This window comes from Ranitomeya imitator, chromosome 5 (genome assembly GCF_032444005.1).
Source record: "Ranitomeya imitator isolate aRanImi1 chromosome 5, aRanImi1.pri, whole genome shotgun sequence".
Taxonomy (NCBI): Eukaryota; Metazoa; Chordata; class Amphibia; order Anura; family Dendrobatidae; genus Ranitomeya; species Ranitomeya imitator.
The window spans coordinates 233,566,968-233,594,966 of NC_091286.1; the positions used below are offsets into that span (position 1 = coordinate 233,566,968).

The 27,999-nt window shown below is 43.0% G+C and overlaps 1 protein-coding gene across 2 annotated transcripts in view; it reads left to right on the forward strand.

The window, feature by feature from the left end:
• MAP3K5 (mitogen-activated protein kinase kinase kinase 5) overlaps positions 1-27,999 on the forward strand; it is a 295,259-nt gene that overhangs the window by 121,467 nt on the left and 145,793 nt on the right. For both annotated transcript variants that reach the window (XM_069725964.1, XM_069725965.1), the window contains exons 2-5: positions 8,850-8,989; positions 11,241-11,264; positions 22,875-23,068; positions 23,975-24,143. In XM_069725964.1, the coding sequence (XP_069582065.1) occupies positions 8,850-8,989; positions 11,241-11,264; positions 22,875-23,068; positions 23,975-24,143 (527 nt within the window). The remainder of the gene's footprint in view (positions 1-8,849; positions 8,990-11,240; positions 11,265-22,874; positions 23,069-23,974; positions 24,144-27,999) is intronic.

Genomic DNA, 27,999 nt, shown 5'->3' on the forward strand with positions numbered 1-27,999 from the left:
TTCAGCCATGGAGGCGGGGTTTTTTGGGTGTTTGATTCACCCTTTCCTTACCCGCTGGCTGCAATATTGGATTGAAGTTCATTCTCTGTCCTCCGTAGTACATGCCTGCACAAGGCAATCTTGCCTTGCGCAGGCGTGTACTATGGAGGACAGAGAATGAACTTCAATCCAATATTGCAGCCAGCATACAGCCAGTGGGTAAGGAAAGGGTGAATCAAACACCCAAAAACCCCGCCTCCATGGCTGAAGACTGTTCCCTCCAAATTCGGGTGACAGTGTCCCTTTAAGGTCAAAATAGGCTGGGTCATGAAGGGGTTAAAAGGACTCTCAGGTCTAATCAAGCCTTCCTGAGTGATTAGAAGATCCAAGTCGGGACTAGTTCTGGGAAATCAGGGTCTTGATGGACTAGTTGTTTAATTAGCATATGCAACACTGTCATATTAAATTCAGTTTTCAAACACTGCAAAGTTAGTAAACCCCATGAAGCACCTTGTCAGATTAAAGGTATCCCCATGTGTAATGTTATGTTACATTAGCAGTTGAGGACACTCAGGAAATGTTTTTAAATGGGGCAGAATAAACTCTGACAGATTCTGTCCAAGTACTACTTAGCATTAGTGATGAGTGAATATACTCGTTACTCGAGATTTCTCGAGCATACTCGGGGGTCCTCAGAGTATTTTTTAGTGCTCGGAGATTTAGTTTTTCTTGCCGCAGCTGAATGATTTACATCTGTTAGCCAGCTTGATTACATGTGGGGATTCCCTAGCAACCAGGCAACCCCCACATGTACTTATGCTGGCTAACAGATGTAAATCATTCAGCTGCGGCAAGAAAAACTAAATCTCCGAGCACTAACAAATACTCCCGAGCATGCTCGAGAAATCTCGAGTAACGAGTATATTCGCTCATCGCTACTTAGCATCAATTGTACATGGTAGACTGCTTTTTCCTTGGTGCTTTTCCCTAGACCAATCATATATTGGTTTTGAAGTTTATTAGGGAAATAATTGAAGACATCTAAAGTCTAACACAATCGGTAAAAATGGAGTGAAAGCAAACTGAGCTAGTGTTTTGTTCTGCCTCCTCCAGCTGTAACATTTTGCTAACAAGACATTTTTTTTCTTGTACCATTTCTGACTTGGCAGGAAGTCTTATTCATAATCATACGGTTCTTTGATAAGCATGGGGTTTTCTGCACTTTTCTGAATGTCATAGTTCAGCTTTTCATGAATACAGCTTTGTTTTTATGAACTCAGTTCAAGAAATGGCAAAATAAATTGGATGAATTCTATTTTTCAAACAAAAATGCCAGCATACATTGAAAAGTTATCTTTGTCCGAAGTTATTTTATTCACTTTATTTTAAAATATAGCAGTACTTTAGTATGGGACATGCGGGAACAGTGTTAGTAGAACACACAGGGTTAGGAGGAGCTGCTTTTTGTGGTTGTTACAGTTTATGGCAGGGTTTATAATTCTATAGGCTTTCCAGTTTAAATGAATGAAGATCATTTGATAATGAAGAGTTATACAACTCTGATACATGTGCACAACAAGGCAATCAAAATTGTGTTTTAAGTGTAAAATTGGAGGAGGAGAAAAGGAAGAAAATGGAGGAGTGTGAGGGCCATGCAGAAAGAAAAGCAAGGGAAAGATACTAAATGATGCTAAGGGAGGGAAGGCGCAAAGCCTTTGGCCTGTTCTACCCCTGATGAGCCTAAGCCATGGCCCATAAAGAAGCAAGTCACTGGATCCCAATGTATCTTTATACCCTGCAGTGTCGTACAAGGAACTGTGCTGTGACTGATATTTAGGAAGGAAGATCCTCTGTACTTTGTAGGTCTTCAATTTTGTGAAACCAGAGATTGAGAGAGGAAGGATGTGAACCTTGCCACAACAGTTCCAGGATGCGGGCTGCATTATCAAGGAGTTTCACAATTAAAGCCTGGTAGGATTTCATGGGTACGTCACTACTATAAAGCAGGAAAATGGCGTGGGAGAATGCTAAGCAACGGTCATTGAAAGAGGAGGTTATCACCTACACGTCCTACCAATTGGGTGTTAGAAAGTTGGCACAAATAATTCCAGATGATGCCAAAAGTAGTACATCGTTGTATGTATTTTAGAAGGGACTTTGTACCATCTGGAAAGCAATTTACGTGTAGCTCCCTTTTTTGGCAGTCTAGATATGGAACAACCATACAAAGGAGGTTTTAATCTCTACATGTAAATCAGAATATTTCCATTCATTGAAAATATGCCGAGGTTTTGAAAATAGACATATTGTTGTTGCAATGAGATTATTACGTTTTTCCACACCACAAACAATACCATATGTTGCTACAAAATATATGATCACTGTGACAATTGTGATAACTTTTGGACAAATACAGAAGCAGATAAAGTTCAGCATCCGTATTTCCCAATAGTCCGTTTTTGCTTACACAATCCACAAAACAGGCCGCAAAGAGGAAGGCGGCAATTCTTGGGCAAGCCCAAAGTGGGCATTTGTACAAGCAGTCCTGTAATGTGGCTTACGTGTCCCTGTACACACAGACCAAGAGTGCGTAGAGTAGTAAGGAATGCTTATTTTACAGTATTATAAGCCTTTGCCCCAGTTTGATCCAATCTAAGCAAGTTTTAGAAGAGATTTTTTTCCCTGTAGCAGAACGGTACTAGAATCATATGTCCTGTGTATTCCCATGACTAGACTATCCCTCAGGACATGGAATCACTCCACTCTGTTTGTATTACCTTGGTAATGCTGGACATGTGACTTACCGTAATTCCTCAGATGCCCCTGACTAGCAGTATTGACTGCTGAATCTTATTTCTTATTTTTCCCACTTTGTTATTCCATGAAATACATAGCTGTCTTGTCAAATGTGCTATGTGTGTTCATTAGTGAGAACAAAGCTTTAATTTTCATATTTATTTTTTTTTACATGAGAAGGGTTGGGGAAACTTTGTGATTATACAATAATCTATATCATAAACAGCTTCCTTAACCTCTTAGTGACTGTGCCAAATTTTTTAAATCTGACCAGTGTCACTTTATATGGTAGTAACTCTAAAATGCTTTAAAAATCCCAGTGATTTTGAGTTTTTTTTTTTCCGTGCTACATTATCATTTTTGATAGTGGTAAATTTAGATTGATATGTTTTGTGTTTCTGCATAAAAAAAAATAACAGAAATTTGGCAAAAATGTAAAAAAAAAATTGCACTTTTCAGTCATTAAATGATTATACCTTTAAGGCTGGAGTCACATACAACGTATAAAAAATCGGTCCGTTTTACACAGTTGAGAATCGCAGAAATGTTCTCTGAACAGTGATCCGTATGTCATCCGTGTGCAGTGTGAGGATGCGATTTTCTCGCATCTAAGCATCCGTGTGACATCCGGCTTGCAAAACGGATATATAATGGATATATATATATATATCAGTCAGACACATATATATGTGGGTGTTAAATTAAATGATTAATTCACGGAAAAAACTGGTGTGGGCTCCCTTGCAATTTTCTCCGCCAGAGAGGGAAAGCCAGTGACTGAGGGCAGATATTGATAGCCTAGAGAGGGACTTTCCCTCTGTGGCGGAGAAAGTTGGCGGGAGCCCACACCAGTTTTTTCTGTGAATTAACCCTTTAATATACACCTACAGCTCCCAAATTTTACCCACACACACTACTATCATTATTAGGATGGGATGTAAAAAATATAGCGGATATGCTATAGTTTACTGTATGTACACCATGTCTCATATCCTGTCGGGTTCTGCAATGATTTTATAGAACCCGACAATTGAATTACCGGCTATTCTGCTATCTAGCTCTGTATGAAAAAAAAATATATATATATATATATATATATATATATATATATATATATATATATTTATATACCGTATATACTCGAGTATAAGCCGAGATTTTCAGCCCAAAATTTTGGGCTGAAAGTGCCCCTCTCGGCTTATACTCGAGTCAAGGTGGGTGGCAGGGTCGGCGGGTGAGGGGGTGAGGTCGCTGAGGCATACTTACCTAGTCCCAGCGATCCTCGCGCTGTCCCTGCCGTCCCACGGTCTTCTGTGCTGCAGCTTCTTCCCCTCTTCAGCAGTCACGTGGGACCGCTTATTACAGAAATGAATAAGCGGCTCCACCTCCCATAGGGGTGGAGCCGCCTATTCATTCCTCTAATCAGCGGTGCCGGTGACCGCTGATAGAGAAAGAAGCTGCGGCACCGAAGACCAGGCAGAGGGACAGCGCGAGGATCGCCAGGACTAGGTAAGTATAGCATATTCACCTGTCCTCGTTCCAGCCGCCGAGCGTCGCTCCATCTTCCCGGCCGGCGCCTCCATCTTCCCGGCGTCTGCGCTCTGACTCTTCAGGCAGAGGGCGCGATGACGCATATAGTGTGCGCGGCGCCCTCTGCCTGATCAGTCAGAGCAGAGACGCCGGGAAGATGGAGGCGCCGGAACGAGACGCCGGGAGCTGCAATCAAGGGAGGTGAGTATGTGTTTTTTTTTTTTATTGCAGCAGCAGCAGCGGCGGCAGAGATTTATGTGGAGCATCTATGGGGCACAGTGAACGGTGCAGAGCACCGTATATGGCACATCTATGGGGCACAGTGAACGGTGCAGAGCACCGTATATGGCACATCTATGGGGCACAATGAACGGTGCAGGGCACTGTATATGGCACATCTATGGGGCACAGTGAACGGTGCAGGGCACCGTATATGGCACATCTATGGGGCACAATGAACGGTGCAGGGCACTGTATATGGCACATCTATGGGGCACAGTGAACGGTGCAGGGCACCGTATATGGCACATCTATGGGGCACAGTGAACGGTGCAGAGCACCGTATATGGCACATCTATGGGGCACAGTGAACGGTGCAGAGCACCGTATATGGCACATCTATGGGGCACAGTGAACGGTGCAGAGCACCGTATATGGCACATCTATGGGGCACAGTGAACGGTGCAGAGCACCGTATATGGCACATCTATGGGGCACAGTGAACGGTGCGGAGCACCGTATATGGCACATCTATGGGGCACAGTGAACGGTGCGGAGCACCGTATATGGCACATCTATGGGGCACAGTGAACGGTGCAGAGCACCGTATATGGCACATCTATGGGGCACAATGAACGGTGCAGGGCACTGTATATGGCACATCTATGGGGCACAGTGAACGGTGCAGGGCACCGTATATGGCACATCTATGGGGCACAGTGAACGGTGCAGAGCACCGTATATGGCACATCTATGGGGCACAGTGAACGGTGCAGAGCACCGTATATGGCACATCTATGGGGCACAGTGAACGGTGCAGAGCACCGTATATGGCACATCTATGGGGCACAGTGAACGGTGCAGAGCACCGTATATGGCACATCTATGGGGCACAATGAACGGTGCAGGGCACTGTATATGGCACATCTATGGGGCACAGTGAACGGTGCAGAGCACCGTATATGGCACATCTATGGGGCACAGTGAACGGTGCAGAGCACCGTATATGGCACATCTATGGGGAAATATGAACGGTGCAGAGCACCGTATATGGCACATCTATGGGGCACAGTGAACGGTGCAGAGCACCGTATATGGCACATCTATGGGGCACAGTGAACGGTGCAGAGCACCGTATATGGCACAGCTATGGGGAAATATGAACGGTGCAGAGCACCGTATATGGCACATCTATGGGGCACAGTGAACGGTGCAGAGCACCGTATATGGCACATCTATGGGGCACAATGAACGGTGCAGAGCACCGTATATGGCACATCTATGGGGCACAGTGAACGGTGCGGAGCACCGTATATGGCACATCTATGGGGCACAGTGAACGGTGCGGAGCACCGTATATGGCACATCTATGGGGCACAGTGAACGGTGCAGAGCACCGTATATGGCACATCTATGGGGCACAGTGAACGGTGCAGAGCACCGTATATGGCACATCTATGGGGCACAATGAACGGTGCAGAGCACCGTATATGGCACATCTATGGGGCACAGTGAACGGTGCGGAGCACCGTATATGGCACATCTATGGGGCACAGTGAACGGTGCGGAGCACCGTATATGGCACATCTATGGGGCACAGTGAACGGTGCAGAGCACCGTATATGGCACAGCTATGGGGAAATATGAACGGTGCAGAGCACCGTATATGGCACATCTATGGGGCACAGTGAACGGTGCAGAGCACCGTATATGGCACATCTATGGGGCACAATGAACGGTGCAGAGCACCGTATATGGCACATCTATGGGGCACAGTGAACGGTGCGGAGCACCGTATATGGCACATCTATGGGGCACAGTGAACGGTGCGGAGCACCGTATATGGCACATCTATGGGGCACAGTGAACGGTGCAGAGCACCGTATATGGCACATCTATGGGGCACAGTGAACGGTGCAGAGCACCGTATATGGCACATCTATGGGGCACAATGAACGGTGCAGAGCACCGTATATGGCACATCTATGGGGCACAGTGAACGGTGCGGAGCACCGTATATGGCACATCTATGGGGCACAGTGAACGGTGCGGAGCACCGTATATGGCACATCTATGGGGCACAGTGAACGGTGCGGAGCACCGTATATGGCACATCTATGGGGCACAGTGAACGGTGCGGAGCACCGTATATGGCACATCTATGGGGCACAGTGAACGGTGCGGAGCACCGTATATGGCACATCTATGGGGCACAGTGAACGGTGCGGAGCACCGTATATGGCACATCTATGGGGCACAGTGAACGGTGCGGAGCACCGTATATGGCACATCTATGGGGCACAGTGAACGGTGCAGAGCACCGTATATGGCACATCTATGGGGCACAGTGAACGGTGCAGAGCACCGTATATGGCACATCTATGGGGCACAGTGAACGGTGCAGAGCACCGTATATGGCACATCTATGGGGCACAGTGAACGGTGCAGAGCACCGTATATGGCACATCTATGGGGCACAGTGAACGGTGCAGAGCACCGTATATGGCACATCTATGGGGCACAGTGAACGGTGCAGAGCACCGTATATGGCACATCTATGGGGCACAGTGAACGGTGCAGAGCACCGTATATGGCACATCTATGGGGCACAATGAACGGTGCAGAGCACCGTATATGGCACATCTATGGGGCACAATGAACGGTGCAGAGCACCGTATATGGCACATCTATGGGGCACAGTGAACGGTGCAGAGCACCGTATATGGCACATCTATGGGGCACAGTGAACGGTGCGGAGCACCGTATATGGCACATCTATGGGGCACAGTGAACGGTGCGGAGCACCGTATATGGCACATCTATGGGGCACAGTGAACGGTGCAGAGCACCGTATATGGCACATCTATGGGGCACAGTGAACGGTGCGGAGCACCGTATATGGCACATCTATGGGGAAATAATGATCTATTTTTATTTTTGAAATTCACCGGTAAATGCTGCATTTCCACCCTAGGCTTATACTCGAGTCAATAAGTTTTCCCAGTTTTTGTGGCAAAATTAGGCGGGTCGGCTTATACTCGGGTCGGCTTATACTCTAGTATATACGGTATATATATACCTTTACCATGTGTAGACATTTATTTTATCTATTCTATTCTAATTTGTTAGTGTGATTTTACATTACACCGCACTGAATTGCAGGCTTTAATAGAGGACATCGGTGCCTATTTCTCGCATGTCACACTGATGGTCCGTGTGGTGTGCGAGTTTCTCGCACCCATATACTTTCATTGGCGATTCTTGGCTGATATATGGTGCAAATCGTAGCATGCTGTGATGTCTCTCACACGTATAATACGGCCAAGAAAACAACGGATGATAGGAGCTGCCCCATAGATTAACATTGGTCCGAGTGCTATGCAAATTTTTTTTTTTTTTTTAATCGCATAGCACTCGTCCGTATTACGGTCTAGTGTGACTCCGACCTAATACAGATAGTCATGCCACACAAAAACATTAATAAATAAGATTTCCCTCATGTCTGCTTTACATCAGCACCACTTGTAAAATGTTGTTTTATTTTATTTTGTTAGCATTTCAGGAGGTTTCAAAGTGTAGCAGTAATTTTTTTATTTTTGCAAGAAAATGTAAAAAAATTTATTTTAGGGACCTATCCAGGTTTGAAGTGACTTTGGGAGTCCTATAGATTCAAGATTCAAAGAAGCTTTATTGGCAGGACCAAATACACATCAGTTTTGCCAAAGCAAGTCTATATTGGACGGAAACCCCCCAAAATGATACCATTTTTAAAACGGCACTCCCAGACATAGCAGTATTCAATCGGGTAGCTAATTTACCCTTCAGGTGATTTTCAGGAATTAGTACAATGTGGCACAACAGGAATGAAAAAGTGTATTTTTACCACCTAACTGTCGCTAACTTTTGACCAGACCGCTGTAGCCGGCAGACTCTAAGGCTGCTATATGGTTGAGAATTGCCTTGGCAAACATCAGGACCACACAATCATGATCTCAAGGTGCGGGGATAAAGAGGAAGCCTCTGTTAATCATTTATATGATGTAGTCACTATTGACAGCAGCATCTAAGGGGTTAAACAGATCTGGACGGTGCCAACACTGATCGTGGCTGATACAGAAAGTTGTCAGCTAAGTGTACAGCTGCCAGCTGCTGGATTGTCACCTGTATGGGGAGGCTAGTCTCTTATATCTCCGGTCAGTAAAAAGACATATTGGTGGTCATTAAGGGGTTAAATGACAAGCAGAAAGGGCCATCCCCTTTATTACTGATCGCTCTATGATGTTTGGTATCTAAAGTGCTAACGTTGATTCCCTTGTGTATTGCAGATATTTCCGTGGTAGAAATGACAGATGCTTTTCGCCAGCCTTCACTGTTTTACCACCTTGGTGTTAGAGAAAGTTTTAGCATGGCCAACAATATAATCCTATATTGTGATACAAACACTGAAACTCTACAGTCTCTTAAGGTAAGAAAAAGCTAATTAAATGTGTTCACAGAAAATTTTTTAGTCATGTACTATCATTTGTTTTGCATAAATCAAATTATTTCCTTGGGCTCAGTTCACATCACGTTTTCAGGTGCGTCTGCAACATATATTTGAAGTATTTCCCAGGGTATACCCTAAGGCTACTTTCACACTAGCGTTTGTTGCAATGCGTCGTTTATGGGAAAAAACGCATCCTGCAAAGTTGTTTGCAGGATACGTTTTTGTCCCATAGATTAACATTAGCGATGCATTGCCACACGTCGCAACCGTTGTGTGACGGTTGCGCCGTGTTGTGGCGGACCTCCGGGAGCAAAAAACGTTACATGTAACGTTTTTTGCTGCCGACGGACCGTTTTTTCCGATCACGCATGCGCAGCCGGAATAACGCCCCCATCTCCCCGCACCTTACAATGGGGCAGCGGATGCGCAGGAAAAATGCATCCGCTGCCTCCGTTGTGCAGCGCATTCACTGCTAGCGTCGGAACCTCGGCCCAACGCACTGCGACGGGCCGAGTCCGACGCTAGTGTGAAAGTAGCCTAAGGGTTTGTTCACACAGTTTTTTTCTAGGCATTTTTGGAGCAGTTCTGCTCAGAAAATAAGCCTGAAAAATTCAATAAATAAAACGCTAAGAAGTCTCTTCCTGTACATTTTTATTGAAAGGTGATTTTGTTGTTGATACTTCTGTATCTGGATCATTTTTAATTAGCTCCAGGTTTACAAAAAGGACAAGCATTTAAAAGAAGTAACTAGACAGTAATTCCAGGCGTTTTCTCTTATGGGGTTCCTCCATGCTTTGTGATAGAAGTTAATAGAAGGGCTAAAAAAATCTCAAAAAGTGCTTGGGCTTTTTTTGAGCATTTTGTAAGTGTTTTTGCCTTTAAAAAAAACCCACTAGCGTTTCATTCATTCATTGCCTAAAGGGAATTTGTCAGCAGGTTTTTGCTACCTCATCTGAGAGCAGCCTGATGTGGGCAAAGAGAAGCTGAATCCAATAATGTCTCACTTAGTTTACTGGGCGCAGCCCTTTTGGCAGTTTTTAGATTTAGTAATCCAGCAGAGCTAAGGCAGCTGCTTATGCCCACACCAGGCTCTCTGTGTACAAAGTCCATAGACAGTAAGGTGCCTATCACAGAAGGGGGCGGAGTTGGACTGGCATGCATTTGCTGCTGTGTCCCAGCAGCGATAAGCTCCTGGTGCTTCATTGCAAGCAAGCAAAACCTCGGAGCTTGATAAGAGAGGCTTTGCTGAAATCTGTGTTTCATCCCCACAGCATGCTGTCTTCAGCTTACATAGCAAAAACCTGCTGACATATGCCATTTAAAGGGAATCTGTCGACCGGTTTTTGCTATGTAATGTGAAGACAGCAGGAGCTAGAGGCTGAAACACAGAATTCAGGGGTGTGTCACTTGTCAAAGTGCATGCTGTTTACTAACTGTGAAGGTTTTATCACCAAGAGATAAACCTTGCTGGATTACATTAGTCTAGCAACGCCCCCTTTCCCTGTGATATGCAACTTGCTGTTTATGGACTTTGTACATGGAGAGCTTGGTGTGGGCGGGGTTAACTTCCTCAGCTCTGCTTCATTCTAAATCTAAATTTAGTTTAGTTTAGTCTGATTGTGTCAGAACACTAAATAAACTAAGTGGTACATTGTTGGATTCAGGGTATCTATGCCAACATCAGGGTATTCTCCGATGAGGTAGAAAAAATCTGCTGATAAAATTCCCTTTAATGGATTTCAAACGGTAATTTTCCTTTTGGTACATGCTGCGCTGTTAAGTTTTTCACTGGGAAAATATTCCTGCATTCAACCCAGGAGCTTACAATACGAGATCTTACTCTGAATTTGTCCCAGAATGGCAACAGACTTGTCCCTGTTTGTCTGGTGCATGGTACATACGCTGGATGCAGTGTATTGGAGGAGTCTGATCACCACTTCAACCCGCTCCGATTCCTGTCCATTCATCATTAGCTCCCTCCTCACTTCTGTCGTATAGCAATTATCAATCTCTCCTGCATCCATATCCCCTCCCCCCCGGAATCGCTTGTATCTTAAATTGTATGTATATATTGTCTTATTTGTAAGTTAAAATAACTTATTTTTTTTCATATTAAAAAGGCTCATGTTCTTTTCCTATTGAACAAATTTTCATCTTTATTTACCTACGTAATGGTGAATGAATTTTATTTTTTATTTAATTATACATATTTTTTTTTTCTTCTGTTTAGGAGATTATTTGTCAAAAGAATAATGTGAGTATTGATTTCATTTATCTTTGAAGTATAATCATAATAATCCAGAGTATCCAATCACGTTAAATAACATGCAAACAGATGATTCAATATATAAAGACTAGATATGCTATCAATGACTGATATATGTCTACCAACTGTTGGGACCTGAATCGATGCCTAAGGGTATGTGCACACGTTGCGGATTTTGCTGCGGTTCGCAGCGTTTTTTACGCTGCGGATTCGCAGCTGTTTTCCATGAGTTTACAGTACCATGTAAACCTATGGAAACCAAAATCCGCAGTGCCCATGCTGCGGAAAAAACGCATGGAAAAACTGCGTTGTTTATTCCACAGCATGTTCATTCTTTGTGCGGATTCCGCAGCGGTTTGGACCTGCTCCATAATAGGAATCCGCAGGTGGAATCCGCACAAAAACCGCATAAAATCCGCGGTAAATCCGCAGGCAAAACTCAGTGCTTTTTACCTGCGTATTTCTCCAAACAGGTGCGGAAAAATCCGCAGAGGTTCCATCTACGTGTGCACTAACAGGCTGCGCTCCACAGGAAAGTACAATGCAGTATTATATTAAAGGCATATCATAAAAACCCGCTCTACAAACTCTGGCTTACTCGCCCTCACCAGGTCCAGTGCGGGGCCGTTGCCACTGCTCCCAGTGTCTGTTATTATTTGAAGTGCTGACGTCACATTCGCAGTGCTCCAGATTACAAGTGAGCTCATCAGCTTTGCATGTGTTGCCAGCACAATACACTCAGAGCAGTTGATCTCACTTATTGGCTGCAGCGTTGTCAATGTTGCAGACAACAGCAAACACTGTGCAATGGCAGAGACTCGACACTAAACCAAGGGAGGGTGAGTAAGGCACAATTTGTATGTTTATAAAGCAAATTGGAGTCGGGGGACAGTGGATTTAGTTCTATTGCCAACCCAGTTCCACTAAATTTCAATATAGCCTCATCCAGCACAGTTCCAAAAAATGCAAACTACATTGCTTACAGATCAATTATTCTGCTGTGCACCTAGGGGCCAATTTATTAAGAGTGATGTTGCGCATACCAGTCTTAATGTAACGTATGACGCACCATATTCATTAACGTGCATTTCACTCAATGAATTAAACACATCTTCTCAGTGGCATGCGCCTTTGTGCACCTTGCCAGAAATGCTACTCTAGTTAGGGACTGGAGTAACCTTTCTGGCATAAACACGCCAGCACTTTCGCTGAATGTAACCACTCTATTTTGGTGGAGATTCTTCATACTGGCGTGAAAACATCAAAAGTTGTTAATTTTTTTATGTGCAACACCATGTTGCACAAAACATGGTGCTTTTTCAGAGTATTTGACACCAGTATTATTAAAAGCTTTGATGAATTGCCTCATCTTTGTAGGTGTTCTTGGATTTCAGGTAGCAAAAATGAGAAGACTGTAATGATACATAAACAGAAGTACGGTAATGACAAGCTCATTACATCTAGCTGAGCATTGGGAGGCTGTGTTATCAGACTTTAACCATCTCAGAAACGAATTTATTCTCACTCTTGTAAAAATGTATAATGTAGAACATTGTCTGCCGCACCTCACAAACCTACAGTCATAGTGGGATATTGAAATCCAAGGGGAAGCAGAGTCAAGGACATTTTAAGAGCAACAGCAATAAAAATTAGAATATGACAGCATCCATATAGGTAGATAAAGTCTATATCAGTAAGATAAGGAGGTAGGGAGTGCTTTTGTGTGCAGCTATATCTGCATCATAGCCATAGACTTAGAATAGTATGACAGAGAACATATGCATCAAGCCGCTCCATTCAGTTCCCTATTCTGGCTCATAGTTGAGACCCACACCAATGAGATGTGATAATTTATGTAGACTAGAAAACTCCTTTAACTATGCCAGTTGAAATGCAATTAAGATTAAATAAGATTTTTTTTTTTTTAACCAATTTAGTCAGCCACTTTGTTTATTTTAGTAGAGCACCCTACTTATCGTATGCCAAAGACTTTGTGAATTAAATCTAGCACATCCTGTACCACAACCCAAGCTCCAGCAAAATTCTCATGATATTAAACGCTTCTTTAATATTCAATGCTATGATCAGCTAAAAAATCATTCCAAAGGATTGTGGGCTGCCCTGGAACTTCACTGGCAGCTCTATAATAACAATAATCTTTATTTTTATACTAGCTGAAGAGCCCGGCGTTGCCTGGGCATAGTAAATATCTGTGGTTAGTTATAGCACGTCACTTCTCTTATTTTCCCATCACGCCTCTCATTTTCCCAATCACATCTTTAATTTTCCCCCTCACATCTCTCATTTTCTCCCTCACACCTCTCATTTTCTCCCTCACTCCTCTCATTCCCGCCTAACACTTGTCATTTCGACCTCACATCTGTCATTTTCCGATCACTACACTATTTTCCCTCACTCCTCTCATTTTGCACTCACACCTTTTCATTTTCACCTCACACCTCTCATTTTCACCTCCGTATATACATGCTTGTCATCTCCCTTATATATAGTATACACCTGTATGTCATCTCCTGTATATAGTATATACCTGTATGTCATCTCCCCTGTATATAGTATATACCTGCTGTGTGTCATCTCCCCTGTATATAGTATATACCTGTATGTCATCTCCTCCTATATATAGTATATACCTGTATGTCATCTCCTTCTATATATAGTATATACCTGTATGTCATCTCCTCCTGTATATAGTATATACCTGTGTCATCTCCCCTGTATATAGTATATATCTGTGTGTCATCTCCTCCTGTATATAGTATATACCTGTGTCATCTCCTCCTGTATATAGTATATACCTGTATGTCATCTCCTCCTTTATATAGTATATACCTGTGTGTCATCTCTCCTGTATATAGTATATATCTGTGTCATCTCCCCTGTATATATTATATACCTGTGTGATCTCCTGTATTAGACCTCGTTAACACGTTATTTGCTCAGTATTTTTACCTCAGTATTTGTAAGATAAATTGGCAGCCTGATAAATCCCCAGCCAACAGGAAGCCCTCCCCCTGGCAGTATATATTAGCTCACACATACACATAATAGACAGGTCATGTGACTGACAGCTGCTGTATTTCCTATATGGTACATTTGTTGCTCTTGTAGTTTGTCTGCTTATTAATCAGATTTTTATTTTTGAAGGCTAATACCAGACTTGTGTGTGTTTTAGGGTGAGTTTCGTTTGTCAAGTTGTGTGTGTTGAGTGTTGTGCCTTTTGAGTATGTGCAAGTTTTGTGTGAGGCAACTTTTGCATGTGTTGCAAATTTTGTGCATGTGGCAATTTTTCCGCATGTACAAGTTTTGCGTGTGGCGAGTTTTCCATGAGGTGAGTTTTGCACTTGTGGCGAGTTTTGCGTGAGCCTATTTTTTGCATGTGGCGAGTTTTGCGCGTGGTGAGTTTTGAGCGGCGACTTTTGTTTTTGTTTTGTTTTTTGTGGCGAGGTTGGTGTATGTGTGGTGAAATGTGTGCTGAGGGTGGTATATGTGTTCAAGCACGTGGTAGTGTGTGGCGCATTTTGTGTGTGTGTTCATATCCCCGTGTGTGGTGAGTATCCCATGTCGGGGTCCCACTTTAGCAACTGTACGGTATATACTCTTTGGTGCCATCGCTCTCATTCTTTAAGTCCCCCTTGTTCACATCTGGCAGCTGTCAATTTGCCTCCAACACTTTTCCTTTCACTTTTCCCCATTATGTAGATAGGGGAAAAATAGTTTGGTGAATTGGAAAGCTCGGGGTTAAAATTTCACCTCACAACGTAGCCTATGACGCTCTCAGGGTCCAGACGTGTGACTGTGCAAAATTTTGTTTCTGTAGCTGCGACACCTCCAACACTTTTCCTTTCACTTTTTTTCCCCATTATGTAGATAGGGGCAAAATTGTTTGGTGAATTGGAACGCGCGGGGTTAAAATTTCGCCTCACAATATAGCCTATGACGCTCTCGGGGTCCAGACGTGTGACTGTGCAAAATTTTGTGGCTGTAGCTGCGACGGTGCAGATGCCAATCCCGGACATACACACACACACACACACACACACACACACACACACATACACATACACACACACACACACACACACACACACACATATACACACACACACACACACATATATACACACACACACACACACATTCAGCTTTATATAGTAGATAGCGCTAACATATTCCGCAGCTCTTTACAGTTTGCACACATTATCATCGCTGTCCCCAATGGGGCTCACAATCTAAATACCCTGTCAGTATGTCTTTGGAATGTGAAGCTCTAAAACTCTTATTTAAGGGAATCTGTCACCCCATTTTTCGCCTATAAGCGAAGGCCACCACCATCAGGGGCTTATCTGCAGCATTCTGTAATGCTGTAGATAAGCCCCTGATGTAACCTGAAAGATAAGAAAAACAAGTTAGATTATGCTCACCCAGGGACTGTCCCGGTGCGGGGCGGTCCGATGGGCGTCGCGGTACAGATCGAGTGCCTCCTATCTTCTAGCGATGACGTCCTCTTCTTGTCTTCTTGCCGCGGCTCTGGTGCAGATGTACTTTGTCTGCCCTGTTGAGGGCAGAGCAAAGTACTGCAGTGCGCAGGCGCTGGGAAAGGTTAGAGAAGCCCGGCGCCTGCGCACTGCAGTAGTAAGCTACATAAAGATATACCAAAAAAAAGAATTGTGATGTTATTTCTTGTTCTCTTCATTTACATACTCCATTGAAGAATAATGTTTACACACAGAGGTAGATAGATGATAGACCGATATGGGATAGATAGATAATAGATAGATAGATGGATAATATCTATCTATCGTATCGATCTATCGTATTTATCTATCGTATCTATATCTATTATCGATCTACAAATATCTATCTATCGATAACTAGATAAGATAGATAGATAGATAGATAATAGATAATAGATAGATAGATAGATAGATAGATAGATAGATAATACCAAGCCCAATGTTTAGTAATAAATATAATAAATGGTACATAAAGAGTTAGGCCGGGATCACACATGTGAGAAACTCGGATTAGTCTCACCTCAATACCCAGCATTGCCGACGGCACTCGGGAGCGGAGCGTGCTGTTGCATGTATTTCTATGTAGCCGCACGCTCTGCTCATGAGTGCAACAGCATGCTCCACTCCCGAGTGCCGGCGGCAGTGACTGGTATTGAGGCGAGAGACTCATGTGAGTTTTTCGCAAGTGTGACCCCGGCCTTAAAAGCAATATGTTTAAATTAAAAAAAAAAAAAATGGCGTGGGCTCCCGCGCAATTTTCTGCACCAGAGAGGGAAAGCCAGCGACTGGGGGACCGATGTTTGTAGCCTGGGAAGGGGTTAATACCCATGGAGCTTCCCAGGCTATGAATATCAGCCCACAGCTTTATATTTAGCCTTTACTGGCTATAAAAATAGGGGGACCCCCCCAAAAAAATGACGTGGGGTCCCCCTATAAATTATAGACACAGTCTACAGACAGCTGCGGGCTGATATTCATAGCCTAGAGAGGGGCCATGGATATTGCCCCCCCCCCCCTTCCCCCGGCTACAAATACCAGCCCCCAGCCACCCCAGAAATGGCGCATCCGTGAGATGCGCCAATTCCGGCACTTAGCCCCTCTCTTCCCACTCCCGTGTAGAGGTGGGATATGTGTTAATAAGGGGTTAATGTCACCTTTGTAAGGTGACATTAAGCCGGCTTAGTAATGGAGAGGCGTCAATAAGATACCTGCCATTACTAATCCTATAGATGTTAAAGGGTTAATAAAACACACCCATGCAGAATAAAGTATTTTAATGAAATAAAACGCCACACAGTTTTGACCATATTTTTATTATACGCTCAATACATGCGATGCCCTCTTCTCCTGGAAAAATAATAAATCAACAGTATACTCCGAGTCCTACGTAGTCCTTAATAACGAGTATCCCACAACAAGTTTAGCTCTGCTACATCTGGATGCCTGCAGCGTTCTCATAATCAGCTGATCGTGAGAACCAGACTAGTGACCGGAGATAAACCCCGGTCACGTGCACGGCAGTTCTCGCAGTAAGCGAAGTTATTGCGAGAACTTACAGTAGCTTACTGCGAGAAATGCTGTGGACACGGGACTTCCGGCGGCGGGACAGGTAAGATCGCATGTAAATTAGGAGACATGCGTAGTAAGCTGCCTTTACGCAGTTACTACGCATGTGACTAATCATTAGATGCGGTTTTACCGCATCTAATGATTATCTATGGGAAACGGAGCGTCGCCGTATTGTAAACAGACAGTTCTTGTAGGAATAAAAGTTAAAACAACACAACACAACACAACAAATATGTAATGTTTTTCTGTGACCATTCCCATCATTTACAGCTTTAAATAGTAATTATGCTTCATGATCTGCCTGGAAATTCCTTGTATTCTTAGTAGCTAATTTTCTTCCTCTATTTTCAATTCTTGCGGTTTCACAGGAATCGTATTAGATTTTCTCAGGACATTTTGTACTAATTTTATATTCTGTTGACATTCCCCAACAAAATTACATGACTGTAAAAATCTGAATATACAGTACAGATTTGTCCTCCCTGAACTTCTCTCTAATTGCGTTACATTATGAAATGCGTCATGATGCCATTTCACATAGTCTCTTGCTATTTAGTAAAAAGGACATATACTGTATCCAATGCGTGATGGGTTGCAGGCTGAAGGTATCCATCCCGTCATAGCCATCTAGTAAAAAAGACTTGCCATATTAATAAATGTATCCAATTATTTTTTTTATATACATATATGGCAGTCAATGGATGATAATAATCAAATAACATCCAATGAGGTATCTAACAAGCATTGAGATATCTTGGGTTTGGGGAAATATCAAAGGGGTTGTCCACAAACAAAATACATTTTCATCAATAGATCTTGGAATGAAAATATGTTCCAGTTAGTTGTTGAATTCTGGATCTTTTTAGGTCACCTTCCCTACGATCAGAAATCACAGATTTTTGGGTTCAGCGTATTTTTGCTGCGTTCTAATTATCACACTTGTATTTAGGTAGATTTGGATTTACTGCATGACATTCTATTGTTGAAAATACGCAGAAATTCATTTTCATCTTGTAAACCTGCACCGCTGGTGAGTTTTGCACAATGTTAAATAGGAGCACAATAGGCATGGGATTTCTAGAAATCCCATCCACTCTGCTTGCAATGTAGAATGCAGTGTTTTGGACTCATTGAAAATACACTACGTCCAAAATGATGCTATTCCTGATCGTGGGCACGCAGCCTTAGAAGAAAACATAATTTAAAGAGACATTTTTAAACTTGGCACTAGAATCAAACACCACTCTGATCTGGCCTGGTGTATTGGGTGATATACTCCAAACAGGGTTAGGAACCAGCATTCTTCAGAGTTTTTGAGAGTGGGGAGTTATCTCTGCATGATCGCTTTTGAAAATCGCCATGAAGGAGAAAGTAATTTTTCATCTCTAGTTTTCTTTGGAAGTTACGCTTGAGAGAGGAGACCTTTTTTAATGCATGATCTGTTATTTATTAGGTGTGGTCTGTGGACTCTGTAGGGAGGAGGTGCGACCCAGCTGTTAGTCTCATCCTAAACAAGCTCCTTGTCCATTATTTCTAAGAACAACTTGTCTTCCATTGACTGAGACCTGACCGTCTTGTTTTGTTCTGTGAGTGACTGTACACCCTAACTGATCCTCATAGCTGTCGGATATTATACTGCTGTCATGAGTAGAATCTAGTAGAGGGCTGGGTAGTAGGGTGCTGTGTGGCAGTTTCTTGGTGTGGATGTCGTTGTTACAGGGTTGGAACAGAGATGGGTGACCATTCTCCAGAATATTTTGAGAACTGAGAGTGCATGCTTTCTGGGCATATGTCTCTTATTATGACCCATCCTATGTCTAGCCTTTGGACATAGGGAGCATTGCGAGGCCCATTGATGTGACATCCCACTTTATGAATTTGCGGGATATCTGTAACTATTTATTTTTGGATTCATGACCGCTCTGGTTCTGCTATAATTTAAACGTTGCTTTTTTCCTCTTGGGCTAGCCAGGGTTAATGTCAGTATCCTTCCTGGCAGCTTCTTTGTTGCTGGTCAGCTGATGTGGGTGGTGACTGCTCTCACCGTCTTTTAAATCGTCACATGATGCATCAGTTGACTGTTGGTAATAGAATGAAAACCAGCCTAGGAGTTTGTTACTTTTTGGTACCACCGGTGTATCTGCTGCTTCTATGGAGTTTGGGTTCCTTCCTCCATATCCTCTGCTGTTTCGAGCCTGGCAGCAGAGGCTGGAGCTAAGTATCATTTTTCATTTTCTTGTCTGTCTCCTGCTTGTTACTTTCCTTGTGTTGATACCATCTGCAGTGGTGAGGTAGTGTCCTTGCTGGCCAATGCACTAGCCAGGGTATATTGAGGTGACCGCTAGGGACTAGGCACATGACGGCGGCGGGGGGGACCCTCCTAGGGTGTTAGGGGAGCTTAGGGATAGGCACAGGTTGTAGTTAGGAGGTGCCGCATCTCTCGCTTCCTACTGTTGGGGCCTTCCTCTCCCTTTTTTCCATCCCGTTGTTTGTGTATGTGGTGCCATCCGCTGGACTTGCCCTTCCCGAGCGTGACAATATCTCTTCCCAGGAACAGGATTATATAGGCCTGGTGGTCAAGTTCTGCTAAAAGGTGTGCTATACGTTTTAAGTGAGTGTTGTGGATTGCCACATTTGGAGTAGGACTTTCAGATCTGTTGTCACATGTTTTTAATGAGTAGGGAGTGCTTGGCTCTTTTAATATTGAATAGGTTAAAGAACGTCGATCTAGCCAAGGATTTGTTATTTTGATAACCCAAGATGGCGTACAATTTTGTAGCTTTGGCCCTACGGGGTAGACTCTGATAAGTCAGATTCTGGTGTATGACCTACTGTCTATTGACCCTTTGCAAACTTCTGTACATTGTGAAGTGATCCCTGGTGTAGTTGTAGCAGTGTTCCCTTCCTCCCTGCCATGCTCAATGTCTGAATGTTTTGTGTACTCCATGGAACTAAACCAGGATGTAGCGCTGTGATGTGGTCTGTGGTATCATATTCTGAACATTTTATACTGACTTTGCAGTCCATAGTGAGATGAGGTGTAGATGAACCACTTGTAGCAGATTCCATTTTCTCTCAGGAAGCTCATGCGATCTTGCATGGGCTTTCCTTTAAAGGCTCTGTATTTCAGGAGATGAGGGGGAACTTCTTGCTGGGATTCTGTACTGTTGATTCTTCCTGACAATGGCCAACAGACCTGTGAACAGAACCATGTGTGAGTCACCTCTTCTGCAGATTATAGGGCAATTTTTGGACTATAGGTTTTACACCTCTGGCAGTGTCAAGGAATGCGAGTCCCCTGCAAGTCGTCTTTACATTTAGCAACCTGGACTTCCATTAGCAGGTCACTTAGTTCTCTGAGTTTCTGAAGGCCTTTGTAAGATATTTTAGGAAAGTCGTCAATTCATTTGAATAAGGCTCTTTTCTATTACCTCTGCTGCTCATCCGGCTTATCCAAGATCATTTTGAGGCCAGTCTCAGGATGGTTTATATTGATGTCTCTGATCATTGCTGCATGTCTGCCTGACTCTTCTCCCAGACATTTGACTAAGAGGTCAAAGTCTCTAGTAACATTTTGGAAAGAAACTTTCCAGGCCCTGTGGCCCTTCTGCATTGTTATTGAACTTTAAGAGCCCTTTGGCGACAAGGTCACTCCATGTAAAGAACTTGGCAATGTCCATTATCCAGTTATCAGCAGGGTATACTGGTGGTGAGTCACCGTGGTAATGATGTGAAGTGTGTTCATACCTTTTAGTGTTCTCCGAGTGCCACTAGCTGGTGTCTTACTGCTTCTTTGTGACAAAAGACATGCCAGCAAGGCAATCTGCTTTGGTTACCTGATGAGCGGCAGAGTTGTCTTGCTTGTTACTTTCATTATAGCTGTCCTGGACATACGCCTCATCTTGGATCGTGTTTGTCTTACTGGAGATATCGTGTTCTTATTTTGGTGCTGGCTCAGGATTAGAGTTTGAACTGGGATGCTCGTTAATGTACTGTGATGTACGTTGTCATGTATCCTACAGTATAAGCCTCGGATTTGTCATACTTCTTTGTCTTTGCAGTTCAGGGAGTTGCGATGCCTCTAGGGACTCTGCTTCAGCTCTTGCAGCTGCAGCCTCCTTTTCTGGTGCTAGTCTTTCTAAGGCAGCATCCAGGCTTGCCTTCTCAATTTGTGTCCTCTCCTCTCGCTCTGCTAGTGTTGCTTCCAAGTGTGCTTTCACTAACTTCAGTTGCATTTTCTGGTTAGCAAAGGTTGCTTGTATTTTGGCAGCTTCAGCTTTTGCATGGGTAATGGCGACAGCTCTGCTGATAGATGATGCCCTCAAGAAGATAAAAGCTACAGATCTTGTTCTGTATGAAGATTTCAGGGACATAGTGTCTTTAAGGCAATGCTTGGCTGTGCAGACATTGCAGCAGCTGTACCAAGTCTTTGTAGTCAGTGTCCTGAATCCTACTGGCTTGGTAGCCGCTGTTTCACTGTTCTGCCCTCACTACACGTTCCCCTGAGGTGTGTGCATAGTCTGATGGGCAGCTAAACCGATCTACCATAGTCCAATAAGAAGACTGTATCCTGAAGTCTGTGTAGTGTATTGAACATTAGTAAATACTGCACATTCGGTTAAACTAGGAGCAGTGAAATAACAAGGTATAACTACATGTATACAGGTGACACAGAAATACATGAGCTAAATGGCTGAACAGTTTATGAACAACATGTGTTGTACCTGCCTGCTATCCAGTCCTATAAATACAACTGACTAATACAGGAGAGAGTCTGGTGTATCTGGTGCCTGCAACAACACATAATCCTTCTTACCAGCAATGCTATCATGAAAGGGAGCAAAATGGCGGATGTCCGCTGAACACCAGTCTGTGAGGTAATGAGCTTTTTCCCAAAATGCACCACTACAGAGCAAGGGACAGGAAGAGCAGAGGGACAAAAAGCTAATAAATTCAGCCACTAGATGGAATTTGTGTACTCCCAACAAAAACTCAACAATGAAACTTAATTTAGAAGGCATGACCGCTACTGTGAGCAGCCTGTATGGCCTAAACGTGCTACCATACTCGGCAGCATCTCTGGACTTGTCTTCCATCGAGCACATCTGGGACGTCATTGGTCAGCAATTACATATGAAGCTGCGGATCTTAATGATTTACACTCCCAAGTGGATTCAGCGCAACTAAACATTCCTCAGACAACCATTAATAACCTCATTGATATCAGCCAATGCACTTAAGTATGTGTATTACTGCACATGGGGCTACTATTCAGTACTGAATATATTGAGATGTTTTGAAAATTCTGTTTGCATTTGTCACTTTTTACATGTCATTAATGTTTTATCCATTTTGTGCTTTCCGTAATTCCACAATTTTTCCTTCTTGTTGCAATTTTAATGGTGAAGAGTGTAGTCATGTTATCTAATTAAAGATTAACATTCAATTACATTTAGAAGTATTTCTAACATCTTATACATTTGTTTTCTTGTAGACTTGCACAGCTAGCTACACATTTGTTCCTTACATGATCACACCCCATAATAAAGTGTTCTGCTGTGAAAGCAGCGTCATGAAAGGACTGACGGAATTGATGCAGCCTAACTTCGAGTTGCTTCTTGGGCCCATTTGTTTGCCCTTAGTGGATCGCTTTATTCAGGTCTTGAAGATGGCACAAGCCAGCTCATGGTAAGGCCTTTACATAAGGATGGCGGAATAATATAAACCAAAATGAGTTTAAAGAGTAGCTTTTTTTTGTTTATTTTTATTATACTGTACATACTACTAGTAAATATGAAAACAGTCAACATTGTAATATATCTTATAAGAGAAATCGGCTTCTTTCTCCTCTTGGAGCAATCCTTCACTTTCAATTCATGTATAAGGCCGTGAACCCGCTGCTGCTGCTCAGCTTCTGCCGCAGTGGAAGAAGTGCTCTAAAAAAAGAAAAAAAAAATTGTCACGTGTAGATGTGGCAGTGAATACTTACCAATCAGAGGAGTTGAGTACTCACTTCACTGACATGTTCGGATTGTGCAGGCCCAGGACGTTGCTCCTCATCAGAAGAAGATGACATTCTGATGCATGCAGAAAGAAAGAAATGGAAGAAATTAGGACACGTAGAGACAGAAAATAGAAAATAAAGGCATTGGCTAGGATATACTCACATTGTTCAGAGTCTTGTTTCCTCCAAGGTGCTTTCGTCTTTCTGGTCTGGTTCTCTGCTGAGTAGTGACCTGCAAATGCCCACTCCCTCCCTTTATCACTTTGTATGTGGGGGGAGGCTAATCAGTATCTAGACATGTTTTCCTGTGGTGCAACACATGCGTTCACAAACGCAAGCAAACGCATGTACTTGCGGCCGCATGCGTTCACATAGACAGCAATGCTTTTTTTGCCACATTCCATCCGCTAACAACCGCATACGTTTCTAGGCGGCAAATTGACGCCTCTAAAATTACTACATGTAGCATTTACCGCGCCAAAACGTAGACGACGAAACGACGCATGCGTCATCAAACGCGGCCTAAACATGTAGATGTTAATTTTGAATTAAAAAAAACAACTAATTTGTTTGTTTTTCTGTTATTGTAGCCAATACTTCCGAGAAGCCATCCTCAATGACATTAGGCATGCACGCAACAAATACACTGGAAAGGAGTTGGCGGTTGAGTTGACAAGGATACGACATCGTGTAGATAACATTGAAGTTTTGTCTCCAGATATCATTATAAATTTACTCTTGTCATATCGGGATATTCAGGTACTGAAAGCTTATTGTTAAATGTGGTTTTGTGCTTTAATTATGTGTGTAACTAAATTTTACTGACTTCCTTGTGTGTTAAACCTGGGTTCACATTGTGTTTATGCTCGTGACTCTGTTGGGGGTGCTATCTGTTTTCTCTGAAAAAAAGGAATGCAGATCGAATCCCTGACAGCTATTAAGTACAATGAGGCAAGTGGATTCCCTAGTCTGCAATATACCAGATTACGCTGTTGTATCCCTGTTAGGCCAGGGTCACACTTGCGAGTTCAATGCGCAAATTTCTCGCATTGAACTCGCAAGTGTGATCCCGGCCTTACAAAGATGAACACTGCTATTAACCCCTTTCTGCCATTAGACGTACTATTCCATCCATGTGGGGTGGGCTTTACTTCCCACGGACGGAATAGTACGTCATAGGCGATCGGCCGCGCTCACGGGGGAAGCGCGGCCGATCGCGGCCGGGTGTCAGCTGCTTATCGCAGCTGACATCCGGCACTATGTGCCAGGAGCGGTCACGGACCGCCCCCGGCACATTAACCCCCGGCACACCGCGATCAAACATGATCGCGATGTGCCGGCGGTGCAGGGAAGCATCGCGCAGTGAGGGGGCTCCCTGCGGGCTTCCCTGAGACCCCTGCAGCAACGCGATATGATCGCGTTGCTCCGGGGGTCTCCTATCTTCCTCCTCAGAGCAGGCACTTGGTAACGCTGCACTGCTCTCAGACAGATCTGTGATCTGTCAGAGTGCTGTGCAAACTGGCAGATCACCGATCTGTATTGTCCCCCCTGGGACAAAGTAAAAAAGTTAAAAAATTTTTTTACAAGTGTGTGTAAAAAGAAAAAAAAAAAAAAATCCTAACTAATGAAAAAAATAAATAAATATTATTCCCATAAATACATTTCTTTATCTAAATAAAAAAAAACAAACAATAAAAGTACACATATTTAGTATCGCCGCGTCCGTAACGACCCGACCTATAAAACTGTCCCACTAGTTAACCCCTTCAGTAAACACCGTAAGAAAAAAAAAAAAAAACGAGACAAAAAAAAATGCTTTATTATCATACTGCCGAACAAAAAGTGGAATAACACACGATCAAAAAGACAGATATAAATAACCATGATACCGCTGAAAGCGTCATCTTGTCCCGCAAAAAACGAGCCGCCATACAGCAACATCAGCAAAAAAATAAAAAAGTTATAGTCCTCAGAATAAAGCGATGCAAAAATAATTATTTTTTCTATAAAATAGTTTTTATCGTATAAAAGCGCCAAAACATTAAAAAAATGATATAAATGAGGTGTCGCTGTAATCGTACTGACCCGAAGAATAAAACTGCTTTATCAATTTTACCAAACGCGGAACGGTATAAACGCCTCCCCCAAAAGAAATTCATGAATAGCTGGTTTTTGGTAATTCTGTCTCACAAAAATCGGAATAAAAAGCGATCAAAAAATGTCACGTGCCCGAAAATGTTACCAATAAAAACGTCAACTCGTCCCGCAAAAAACAAGACCTCACATGATTCTGTGGACTCAAATATGGAAAAATTATAGCTCTCAAAATGTGGTAACACAAAAAATATTTTTTGCAATAAAAAGCGTCTTTCAGTGTGTGACGGCTGCCAATCATAAAAATCCGCTAAAAAACCCGCTATAAAAGTAAATCAAACCCCCCTTCATCACCCCGTTAGTTAGGGAAAAATAATTTTTTTTTAAAAAAAAATGTATTTATTTCCATTTTCCCATTAGGGTTAGGGCTAGGGTTAGAGCTAGGGTTAGGGTTAGGGCTAGGGTTAGGGCTAGGGTTAAGGCTACAGTTAGGGTTAAGGCCACAGTTAGGGTTAAGGCTACAGTTAGGGTTAAGGCTACAGTTAGGGTTAAGGCCACAGTTAGGGTTAAGGCCACAGTTAGGGTTAAGGCCACAGTTAGGGTTAAGGCTACAGTTAGGGTTAAGGCTACAGTTAGGGTTAAGGCTACAGTTAGGGTTGGGGCTAAAGTTAGGGTTAGGGTTTGGATTACATTTGCGGTTGGGAATAGGGTTGGGATTAGGGTTAGGGGTGTGTCTGGGTTAGAGGTGTGGTTAGGGTTACCATTGGAATTAGGGTTAGGGGTGTGTTTGGATTAGGGTTTCAGTTATAATTTGGGGGTTTCCACTGCTTAGACACATCAGGGGCTCTCCAAACGCGACATGGCGTCCGATCTCAATTCCAGCCAATTCTGCGTTGAAAAAGTAAAACAGTGCTCCTTCCCTTCCGAGCTCTCCCGTGTGTCCAAACAGGAGTTTACCCCAACATATGGGGTATCAGCGTACTCAGGACAAATTGGACAACATCTTTTGGGGTCCAATTTCTCCTGTTACCCTTGGGAAAATATAAAACTGGGGGCTAAAAAATAATTTTTGTGGGAAAAAAAAAGATTTTTTATTTTCACGGCTCTGCGTTATAAACTGTAGTGAAACACTTGGGGGCTCAAAGTTCTCACAACACATCTAGATAAGTTCGTGGGGGGGTCTAGTTTCCAATATGGGGTCACTTGTGGGGGGTTTCTACTGTTTAGGTACATTAGGGGCTCTGCAAACGCAATGTGACGCCATTCCATCTAAGTCTGCATTCCAAATGGCGCTCCTTCCCTTCCGAGCCCTCCCATGCGCCCAAACGGTGGTTCCCCCCCACATATGGGGTATCAGCGCAGTCAGGACAAATTGCACAACAACTTTTGGGGTCCAATTTCTCCTGTTACCCTTGGGAAAATACAAAACTGGGGACTAAAAAATAATTTTTGTGGGAAAAAATTTTTGTTTTATTTTTATGGCTCTGCATTATAAACTTCTGTGAAGCACTTGGTGGGTCAAAGTGCTCACCACACCTCTAGATAAGTTCCTTAGGGGGTCTACTTTCCAAAATGGTGTCACTTGTGGGGGATTTCAATGTTTAGGCACATCAGGGGCTCTCCAAACGCAACATGGCGTCCCATCTCAATTCTAGTCAATTTTGCATTAAAAAGTCAAATGGCGCTCCTTCGCTTCCAAGATCTGTCATGCGCCCAAACAGTGGTTTACCTCCACTTATGGGGTATTGGCGTACTCAGGACAAATTGTACAACAAGGTTTGGGGTCCATTTTCTCCTGTAACCCTTGGTAAAATAAAACAAATTGGAGCTGAAGTAAATTTTTTGTGAAAAAAAGTTAAATGTTAATTTTTATTTAAACATTCCAAAAATTCCTGTGAAACACCTGAAGGGTTAATAAACTTCCTGAATGTGGTTTTGAGAACCTTGAGGGGTGCAGTTTTTAGAATGGTGTCACACTTGGGTATTTTCTATCATATAGACCCCTCAAAATGACTTCAAATGAGATGTGGTCCCTAAAATAAAATGGTGTTGTAAAAATGAGAAATTGCTGGTCAACTTTTAACCCTTATAACTCCCTAACAAAAAAAAAATTTTGGTTCCAAAATTGTGCTGATGTAAAGTAGACATGTGGGAAATGTTACTTATTAAGTATTTTGTGTGACATATCTCTGTGATTTAATTGCAGAAAAATTCAAAGTTGGAAAATTGCGAAATTTTCAAAATTTTCGCCATATTTCCGTTTTTTTCACAAATAAACGCAGGTAATATCAAAGAAATTTTACCACTATCATGAAGTACAATATGTCACGAGAAAACAATGTCAGAATCACCGGGATCCGTTGAAGCGTTCCAGAGTTATAACCTCATAAAGGGACAGTGGTCAGAATTGTAAAAATTGGCCCGGTCCATAACATGCAAACCACCCTTGGGGGTAAAGGGGTTAAGAAAGCCAAATGGAGTCCAAAGTTGTAGACTCTGGATTTCATTTGCCTCATTGTAC